Raw genomic sequence first — 10,860 nt, 5'->3', positions numbered from 1 at the left:
GGGGGGGGGGGCTTCTAAGGATGTAGCTCATTGGTTAAGCACCTCTGGGCTCAATCCCCAGTCCAAAAAAAAAGAAGAAGAAGAAGAAGAATATCAATCTGACTAATAACAGTAGAGGGAATTTGATATATTTTATGAAAAAGCCCTTTGCATAATGTCTTGGCTTTCAAAACATGTTAGTTACTTCTACTTACTATTGATATCTTTATGTATTAATGAAGTAGTCAAACTGGTGAATATTTAAAATATCAGATTTGGAAAAAGGATAATAATAAAAGTTTTAGCATAATTTGAACAAATTAGTATTTAAACGAGTAATCATCTGACCTATGACCCAGCCTGAGTTCTGCCACTTAAAATCAACATAAGCTTTCAGCTCTCTGAACCTCATTCTTCTCATCTGTGTTTACTTAGTTGGTTTTCTTTGAAACAATTCATATTAATTTGATGCTTCCTTCTTGTTTTGCAGCTGCAACTGATAAATTCCAATGAACCCGGAGTGATCATGTTTAAAACTGACGCCCTGAAATGCAGAGTAGCTCTTAGTCCCAAAACCAACCAGACCCTTCAGCTAAAAGTGACACCCGAAAACGCAGGACAGTGGAAACCTGATGAACTTCAAGTTTTGGAGAAATTCTTTGAAACACGAGTATGTGTTATTGCATAATTTTAATATAATTGATGAAACAGAGAAGTCAAATAGAATGAAGAATAACTAGCTTTATTTATCCCGACAGGTTGCAGGCCCACCTTTTAAAGCCAATACATTAATAGCCTTCACGAAGCTGTTAGGAGCACCTACGCACATCCTCAGGGACTGTGTGCATATTATGAAGCTAGAACTGGTAAGTTCTGGAGAAACGCGTGCTTTTCTAGCAAGGTCTGTTTGAGGAGGTTAGAGTTGGTGGGAGCAGCGTTGATTAAGTTTCACTTGTTTATGTATTTTCTTCCATTTTTCTCCTTAATTCTTAATTTTTAACTTAAATTTTATTTATCTTTGACCAATTGACATAATTCTGTTCTCTTGAATTCAGGACAATGTAATATAGTGAGAAGTTCACTCTCCATCCCTGTCCAGCTAGAGTCCAACCAGAGTTCTCAGTGGCTCCCTCTCTTTGCAGAGGTAGTCCATTCATAAAAGCCAATACATCTCTCCTATATACTTTTTAAATAAAGCAATAACATTTACACATGCTATTTTGTACTTTTTCCCCATTTAATTATGAAGTATTATATATAACATTAATTTATGTGTTATAAAATTTTTTAAAGATCTGACTCCCCACCTTTGTTGGTCATGGATTTTGTGTCCATGAATAGCTGCTGAGACTGAAATGCAGAGTCACAGACAGCAGAGGCTGCATGGGCAGCAGCCCCCTTTAGAGCACTAGATATCTACTCTTGCTCTGGTATTGGTCTTTGTGGATTTTTTTTTCCTTCTGCATAGCTCTGTCCATTTGTATTAGTTTTCTAGGCCTGCTATAGCAAATCACCACAAACTGAATGGCTTAAAACAACGGGCTGGGGATCTAGCTCAGTTGGTAGAGTGCTGGCCTCACATGCACAAGGCACTGGGTTTAATCCTCAGCACCACAAAAAAATAAAAAAATAAATAAAAATTTTCTATCAGAGCTCTGGAGGCAAGAGGTCGTAAATCAGAGTGTCCATGGGGCCATGCCCTCTCTGAAGTGTCTAGTGAAGAAACTGTCATGTGCTTTTCTCTTAGCATGGTGGTGCCAGCTGTCTTTGGTGTTCCTTAGCTTGTACATTTATCACTGCAATCCGTGCATCTCTGTGTGTATCTCTTTTTTCTTCTCACAAAGGACCATAGCCATATTGGATTAGGGCTCACCTTAATGACCTCATCTTTACCTGATTATATCTGCAAAAACCCTATTTTCAAGTAAAGTCAAATTCCACAGGTACTAGGAATTAGGACTTCATATCTTTCAGGCACTCAGTTCAACCCATAACAGCATTTAAAATGATGTCTCCCTACTCCAAATATTTGTTAGCGTTTGTGGTGGAAATGATTTCCAGAATATCAAGCTTGACATATTGTCTTGCTTAATTCACTGAATGAATCTTGGAGATTTTTCCGAATCGATACATAAAGAGTGTCTTTGTGTTTTCCTTTTTAAACAAAGCTTAGCATTTCTTTGTATGAATGTGTTAAAATGGCTAAGCAATCTTTCTTTCGGTCATTTTAGTGATTTCTAATATTTTACTATTACAAACAGGGCCATAATAGAGAGCCTTTTTATGGATATGCTCGTATGTCTGTAGGATCCATTTCTTGCATGAATTGCTGACTCAGAGAATATGTATATTTATAATTTTGATAGACGCTGCCAGATCATTCTCTAGAGGTTATGTGAGTTTATATTCACACTAGCCATTTATGAGAATGCCTGCTTTCCACATCATTATCAACAGTTTTATTGATCTTTAGATTTTGGGTCTTTCTCTTACTAATTTGTGGGAGCTCTGTGTATATTACAGAAGTTACTCCCTTGAAACATTAGTTACAACTTTGTGTGTGTGTGTGTGTGGTGGTGGTGGTGATGGGGTTGGAATCCAGGGCCTCCTGCATGTTAGGCAAGCACTCTACCAGTTAGCTCTATCCCTACCCAGTTATAAATATTTTTCCTAGTTTTACATTTGTACTTTTGGTAGGTTTAACTATTTCTTACAACTATATAGATGGAATTCTGGTGGCAGCTGATTATAATTTTTTCAGTGTTATAGCAGTCTTGTTTTAATGTTTCCAGTGTCTACTTGAGGAACTCTAATGCCTCATTCCTCCTTTTAGTTGGTGTTTTACTATGAATATTTGAGAAGCAATGTCATTTGCTAATAGTCTGAACATTTGGCTTCTGATCTGATAGGACTATAGCAACTATTTATGTGAATAAGAAATCTATGACTTTTTAAAGGAGTAAATATATGTTTAAGAAAACACCAGGGGGATCAGGCACCATTTCCCACTCCTGTATTTCCAGCGACTTGGGAGGCTAAGGCAAGTTTGAGACCAACCTCAGTAACTTAGGACCTGAGGACTTAGCAAGACTCTGTTTTAAAATAAAAAATAAAAAAAGATCAGGGATGGCTTGGTAGTTAAATGACCCTGGGTTCAATCATTGGTACTGGCCCCCCCCCCCCCCAAAAAAAAAGGTACCAGCAGATATGATTTGCAATTAACACATAGACTAGTTTGTTTAGGGAAGGAGCTGGAAGCAGAACTAGAAAGTCTAGATTGACACCAGTTAAGAATCTTGAGCTGCCACGGCATGGTGGTGCACACCTTTAATCCTATCTGCTGGGGAGGCTAAGGCAGAAGGATTGCAAATTCAAAACCAGCCTCAGCAACAGTGATGGACTAAGCAACTCAGTGAGACCTTGTCTCTAAATAAAATACAAAACAGAGCTGAAGATGTGGCTCAGTGGTCTAGTGCCCCTGAGTTCAATCCTCAGTATCAAAAAAATAAAAAGAAGGGCCTTGAATACACTCGTCAGCAAATGTCACTAAACATTTCTGAACTTGATTAGAAGAATCACACTACAGGATATGTAACTGACATATTCTATTAATAGACTGGGAAAGGCAACCACTGGAAGGGACTGTTAGGGAACCGTGGGAGACGTAATGAATCCTTGAGTTTGGTGGCCTTCATGAAAAAAGAAAGGAATAGGTCAGGTATCAGAGACACTGCGGAAGCTGAATCCATAGGCTTTGGGAACCAATGAAGTGAGAGGGAAGGACAGGGAACATATTACACAAGTTCAGAGTTGACTTTTCAGTTGTTTCATGTCTGTATTTCTTTTGAAAAAATGCAGGTCATCGCTTTATGTTCTGTTAACAATTGGATGTAAAGTGAAATTCTGTTTCAGTCTCCTTGAGTATGATTTTAAATGTTCATATGATTTTATCATGATGTTTCTTTTTCTTTCTTCTTTTTGCAAAACAGTTTCCTGACCAGGCAACACAGCTGAAGTGGAATGTTCAGTTTTGCCTGACGATTCCCCCCAGCGCACCGCCCATTGCACCTCCTGGGACACCTGCTGTGGTGCTGAAATCCAAAATGCTATTTTTTGTAAGTACCATCCAGCATCTGTGTGTATGTACAGAGCTTCTGAGAAAAGTGCCAGATGGGGGTGTCTGAGCAACTTTTGGATAACTGCATGAATCATTCATTACTGCCAAATAGAGGCCCAGGTCCCTTGATTGTCCGTTTAGACTTCATGGGATCCTGGTTCCCTTAGTAACTATAGAAATGTATTCCACTAGGTAATTGCATGACACAGTTTCACCTTAACCATAATATTCAGTTGTCAGTTTTCTTATCATATTTAATTTTCTGGTCCTTGCTAGTTAATGTGAAAGTAGAGTAAATGATATGACCTTTGAGAAATTGAGACAGATGTTTTATTTCCTTCTGTTTTTATTCTCTTTGTGTATCTACAGCTTCAACTAACTCAGAAAACATCGGTCCCTCCCCAAGAACCTGTTAGTATTATAGTTCCCATCATTTATGACATGGCTTCAGGTACAACTCAGCAGGCAGACATTCCCAGACAGCAGAACTCTTCTGTTGCTGCTCCCATGATGGTCAGCAACATTCTGAAGAGGTTTGCAGAGATGAATCCACCGCGACAAGGTACATGACCAGTAGACGATGTTCTATTGCATATATGTTATCAAAGTTCTTTTGAGAGACATCCCTTCTCTCCTCTCCTCCCTGCCCCCACACCCCAGTCCCTAGAAGTAGAGCTCTGGTTGCCGTGGCCCTCTTAATGTCTGCCTGTCGCTGTCTTCCTTTCTCACTGGTTCTTCATTTTTGTCCATTTCTCTGCTGCCTGGACTTTTATTTTTGTTAGTGATCTACTGTTGGGACTGACCCAATTGCTAATGCCAGAAGCTTGTATTTATAGCACACATTGCCACAAAGCCCTAGGTTAGGATGATAGAATTTTCCATGGCTGTGAATTCCTGCCCTACCATCAATATCTGCCACTCTGTACATCACAAAGTTGCAATGCATGTTGGTTTCTCATATTTCATGGTTCAATCATGAATAGAATACTCTCATTAAAAGTTCTGTATCTTCTAAATGTTTTGTGAAGAATAAAAGCTGATACAAATGGCATCACTGCTTTTTGGGCTTCTTATATAAGTGTCAGGTGGGTGCAAGTGAACCTTTTCACCAAGTGCACAATGAAGCTCTCAAACTGAACATTTCCGAGGAAACCAGAATGCTTCTAGAAAGATAAACGAGGTCCCTTCCATACTGGAGTAGCCTACGCTTAACACGTAACTCCTGGCAGTGCTAAATTTGCGGTTACAGAACATGAAGCTCAGCAAAGGGAACTTTTCTTCCATTTTGCTCATTTCTAATATTAAGAAAATATCAATGAAAATTTTGCTTATTTCTAATATTAAGGAAGTCCTCTGTATCTCAGCATAGTTTGCTAACAAAATTATGGTAAATGAGGGAAAGTTGTTCTCTGAAACATTTTTAGGTACCACAGTTTTAGGAATCATGAGATGATATTTTTAACCGTTTGTTTCCCCATATTGTACACAGGCAAGTTCTCACTTTAGTTTCTAAGGAATACGCTGGGCAGTAGAGAACGGTGTGCTTCTTTTGTTGTGATACTTCTTCCACTTCTTACAATTTTCTGCTTTCATCCTTTGACTTCTCTCTTCTTTCAGCTAAAAATAGGCCCTCAAGAGTCAAAGTTCAAAGCCATTAGAATTCACAGAGTACCAGCCCAGTAGAACTTTGATAATAAACAACCCTTCCTTCACAAGCAGATGGCTATCATTATCTTATGTGTTTTTATGTATTATGTCTTGTGGAATTTAAAATGAAAAGGAAAATGTTTTGATCCTGTTGGATCAAGCAAGATTTTCTACTTACCAATGAAAGTACTTTTTAAAAAAATTATATATATATATATATATATGTATGTGTATATATATATATATGTATATATATATACACACACACACACAAACATATATGTATATATATACATACATACATATATCTTAATTCTTTTATTTAAGAAATTGGTGAGATATTTTGGTTTTTTTATTTATGAAATTGGTTAGATACTGTAGACGTGTTTCTCTTTTCCTTTTTGTTTTCCCCTTTTGACTGGACAAACCTTGGATTTCCTTCTTTCTGTGCCTTGATTCTCCAGTGGTTGGCAGTAACTTGCACAGGGTCACCGCACATCCTGCCCTTTGCCAGAGGCCATGATTCACATGAGTTCTTCAGTGCTCCCACTTTCAGCCACCACAGTGTCAGACCATGTTCTAGTGCAGAGGAACCAGCTTTTGGTTTATGATTTTTAATATGTGTAATATTTACAAGAAGTGAGAGGTGAGGGGGAAATCAATAGAATGAGCCATTAGTACCCCCGCCCCCTCCCCACAAACAAATCTTAATTTTAAATTGCTGGTATGCCCTACTTAAGTCTCTGCCCTCCTCCCACACCTGTCACTTTCCTGGGGTAAAGTGTTTCTAAGAAAAATCTCTTCTTTTGGTTGCTAATTGATTTTAATTGAATTTTAATGTTGAACTCCAGAAGTTGACCATTTCCTTGAAATTTGGGAGAAATCTCCAATAGATGTCGTACTTGCACTGTCCAATATAACTGTAGTTAGCTAGATGTGACAATCTAATGAAAACGAACCTTTTAAGTTAAAATTTAAATTCAGTCTCAGTCACAGTGGCTGTGTTACAAGGGCTCAGTAGCCACAGTGCACATACACAACATTTCCATCCTCACAATGTTCTGTTGGACAGTGCTGTCATAGACATTTTTATTTGGCCTTTAATGCAACATTAGAGGGACACCACTGAAATTAGAACTAATACATAAGTATAAACTCGATCTTTTCATTCTAGGTTCAAAATGCACAAGCCTTAAACCTTAGCTTAAAGCTCAATTTTAAAGGCTTATCCAGAGGAACATTATTTCTATAGAACCCTTGGTGTATGTTCTTAAATTCATACCTAAGTGGGACTTTCCCACTGTTCTCTCTTGAGAACAAAACGGATCCCAAACCAAATATTATCTATTTCTTCACACCACAATTTAGTCCTCTATAATCTGAACAGTGAAAAAGTTAGTCTTTCTTTTAAGTTCTTACTAATTTTATATTTAATTCCCCTCTCCCCCACCGGTGTGTTAACATCATCTTTCCTGTATTGCGAATAGCTAATGACCATTTTTCTCTGTTGCAGGTGAATGCACAATATTTGCAGCTGTTCGTGATTTAATGGCTAATCTTACACTGCCCCCTGGTGGGCGTCCATAGACACTATTGTTTTTAAACCAGGAAGGCTGACAAATGAGACAAAACAACACAAAAAAGTCTGAATTCAGCCTTCAGTTTAAAAAAAGGAAAAGGACTTTTTTGATTTTCAGAGATAAATATTCTAAACTGGCAAAAATTTTCAGGGTGCACTTCTTTCATCAAAAAGACCTTCAATCTTTTGTATAGTGAACTTGTATAGTGTGTTTAAATGGGACACATTTCAAATTAGGTAATTCATGAGTGTCCGCTTGCCAGTAATAGATTTAATATTCTGTTTTATACTATAAAGTTATGAAAATGCCAAACTTGTTTATTTAATTGTTTTCTTATGTTTTGGGTGTAATAGTCCTTTTTTTGATTTTTGTTTTTTAAGGCAGGTCTGTCATTTTTGAATACTGTAAAACTGTGATAAACTTTATATTGGAGCTGTATTTTAATATGACCGCTTTGAATCCTTACATGAAAATGTTCTGGGAGTTGTTATAAACACATCCCAAAGAAGCAATATTTAATAAAACTAGGTTAAAAAAAGTGACACTCACTTGTGTGTGTATAAGCTCTTTAGACTTCTTAGGGCCTCCCTTCATCTTTAACCTGGTGGGGCCAGTAATTTCTAATCAGATATGTCTGAAGTTTGACCAGAAACATCTTCTTTATTTCAAGGTTAATTTATTTTCTTCAATCATGCCTAACTTGACTGGTGATAATATTTAGCACCTTGGTTGTCTTTCAGTGTAGGATTTGGGTGAAAAACAGAAAAAGAACCTAGTCTTTGAGAAGAGGAAGTGATTTGCACTGATCAAGGATCTCAGACAATGCAATCATTCTCATCTGTTGAGGATACGGAAACTTTCAGGCAAATTCCATCACAGGATACTTGTGTGTACAGCGTTAATTAGGAAACAAAAACTCTAATGTTCTACCTTTGCATGAAGTTTCTGTGACATTTCTTTATCTCGCTTCTCCTTGCCTTCCCAACCAAAATTGGGGTTGTTCTAAACAATCTCAATTCATTGTCCACAAAACAGTAGGATGTTTTACTTAGAAGAAACCTGGTCCAGTCATTTTGAAGAGTCCAAGATTCAGGGCCTCTCTAGGGTCCAGTGGAGTTTCTGGTACTGATGCATCTGAGCAAGGTTTCTTTTTGGAGACCCTCATTGTCTCTCCCAGTCGGGGACTTTTTCAGCTTCAGAGAACATGATCTGAATCAGAGATCTTCTGGTGACTTGATGTGATTTGGAAAAGTTTTTAAAATGATAACGCCATGCTGAGTTATCTGGTCACTCTAATACTGGCTCTCCATTAAATTTTAGATGCTTTGTCTAATTCCATTTTAAGATAATTGGGCTTCTATAAGTATAACCGCCAAATTATAGCTTCAAGCCTCTCAACTGTAACTGTATATCATATCTGTTCTCAACTTTGCTTGATTCTCCATTCATTTCTGGTCAGAGTTGAAGCCTTCTTTGTCTTATTTCTATGTCTTCTGCCTTCATCTCCTGCTTCTCACCCAACTCTGCCCCTATTCAGGAGTAGGTGACTAAACTTTTATCCTTCCTTTAACTTGCCTTTTTAATCTTTGTTTTCAGTTCTCCTTAGAGTGATAATCACATCAGTTTGGCAATCTAAGATGTCTTTATCAAGGATCAGTCCTTTTCTGTTTGGGACTGAATCCCTTCTTTCATGTAGAAATCTACATGTATATATAAGAAGTGTATTTTTATCCATAGGATAACATTGTTTCAAATAATTTTATTAATAGAGTTAACTTTTCAGGCATTTTCCCTTTTAAGTGTGGTTTTGAAATGTTAATTGCATTTTTAGACATGATGCATTCAATGGACACTTTTTCCCCTAATCGTAACTCATCTTTGAATGCATTGTGCAAGAGTAAGATAGGATTCAGTGAAAAGAATTTGCTTTTGATGCTTATTAAGAGTCAATCCATGAATTTGAATTTTTATATCATGCTTGGTACTTGGAATTGGTATATATACTTTATTAAAGCTTGAAAACATTTAGTGTTTGAATCATAAGTTTCATCACAAACCATGTCTTTTGCCTCATTTGTTATCCACGTTCAATCAAAAGGACTGGATGCCCATAGTAATTTTCCCTAGTAGGTGGTGTGGGACTTAACTTGAAGGTGTTTTTCAATGTGATTTTAGTATTTACATGAATAAATAAAATTTGTACAAGTTTCAGAGAACTACCAACTCTCTCTAGTTAATTTTGGTGAAGATGTTTTGGATTGTAGTTTGGTTTAGTATTAGTTTAATTTTGAAAGAAGAAATCTGTCCTAATTTGTTACCTTCTTTTTTCCATCTGCAGAAATGCTTTCAAAATGGGTAGAAGTACTTTTAGAATAAGGAGGAAAGTGAAAACTGGACTAGACTATACCAAGTTATTAATAGCAGGAGCTGAACCTTACCTTTGAAAATTAACTGAGTGAGCTAAGTGCAAGCATAAACAAAAATATACATGATTTTGAATTTCTATACCACTAATAACTTTGCTGCAGTTAACACAATAACCTGTTTGGCTATGGGATGCCAACAGTCTTTGGACTGTGCGTAATTTGATAACTTCAGGAAGTATAACTTTGCTACTCTGAGTTCTGATACAATTTCAATATAAAAGTTGTTTCTTTCTTTCATGTTTTTCCCCCCAAAAGAAATAAAGTCCATTACTTTTTTTTATTTTTTTCAAGACACGGGGTCTCACTATGTTGCCCTGGCTGGCTTCAGACTCCTGGGTTCAAGTGATCCTCCTGCCACAGCCTCTCAAATAGCTGGGACTATAAGCGTGTGTCTCTGTGTCCAGCTCCAAGTGTTCTTGATATAAAATAAATACACAGAAAATTAAGAGAACTTACAAGGGACAGAAAGGAAAAAAAATGTTAATGTAGATTTAATTGTTTCTTGTGAAATTTTCATTTGGTTTTGATGTGGAATGAACAGAATGGAAATGTGTCAAAGGGTATGATTTGCATTTATTTAGGATGGATATGGTATTGAGGTTATTAAGACAGCAGAGGCCAGCCAGCACTCCAGGAACACCATCATCTGCTCACAATTTTCTATAAATTGCTTCCACTTACAAGTGGCTGGTGATTTATTAAAATACCTTACCCACGAATGTAACTGATTGATGAAAGGGCATATTTAGGTCAACACAAAATAATAGTTAATATTTACTAAGTTTATCTGAGCACTGTTCTAAGTGTTTCAGTGAGCTTTTAATCCCAATCCTCCCGCACTCCTCCCCACCACCACAACCACCACCCGAGGATGTAAGTATCAATATCCTTTTACAGATGACACATGGAGGCCTAAAGAAATGAAGTAAATTAACTTGGGATGAAATTAATATTAATTAATTAATTAATATACTCAAAGAGGCACTTTGAGTCCAGAGCTGCTGCTTCTAAACACTGTACCTCTTGCTGTGAACCATGCAATCAGGGGAAGGTTTTCAATTGTTCACATTAGTTCCTTCAAAGCCTTTTTTTTTTTTTTTTTTTTTTCTTT

The 10,860-nt window shown here is 37.0% G+C and overlaps 1 protein-coding gene across 1 annotated transcript in view; it reads left to right on the top strand.

Moving 5' to 3' along the window:
• Med14 (mediator complex subunit 14) overlaps positions 1-9,540 on the top strand; it is a 72,529-nt gene extending 62,989 nt beyond the window's left edge. The window contains exons 27-31 of the mRNA XM_015488110.2: positions 470-649; positions 738-845; positions 3,969-4,094; positions 4,466-4,658; positions 7,257-9,540. Of these exons, the coding sequence (XP_015343596.1) occupies positions 470-649; positions 738-845; positions 3,969-4,094; positions 4,466-4,658; positions 7,257-7,330 (681 nt within the window). The 3' untranslated portion in view covers positions 7,331-9,540. The remainder of the gene's footprint in view (positions 1-469; positions 650-737; positions 846-3,968; positions 4,095-4,465; positions 4,659-7,256) is intronic.
• Positions 9,541-10,860: the final 1,320 nt, after the last annotated feature.

The sequence above is a fragment of the Marmota marmota genome, unplaced genomic scaffold (genome assembly GCF_001458135.2).
Source record: "Marmota marmota marmota unplaced genomic scaffold, marMar, whole genome shotgun sequence".
In the NCBI taxonomy this organism is placed as follows: domain Eukaryota; kingdom Metazoa; phylum Chordata; class Mammalia; order Rodentia; family Sciuridae; genus Marmota; species Marmota marmota.
The sequence above is the reverse complement of the archived record's forward strand: the minus strand, read 5'-3'. Positions and strand labels throughout refer to the sequence as shown.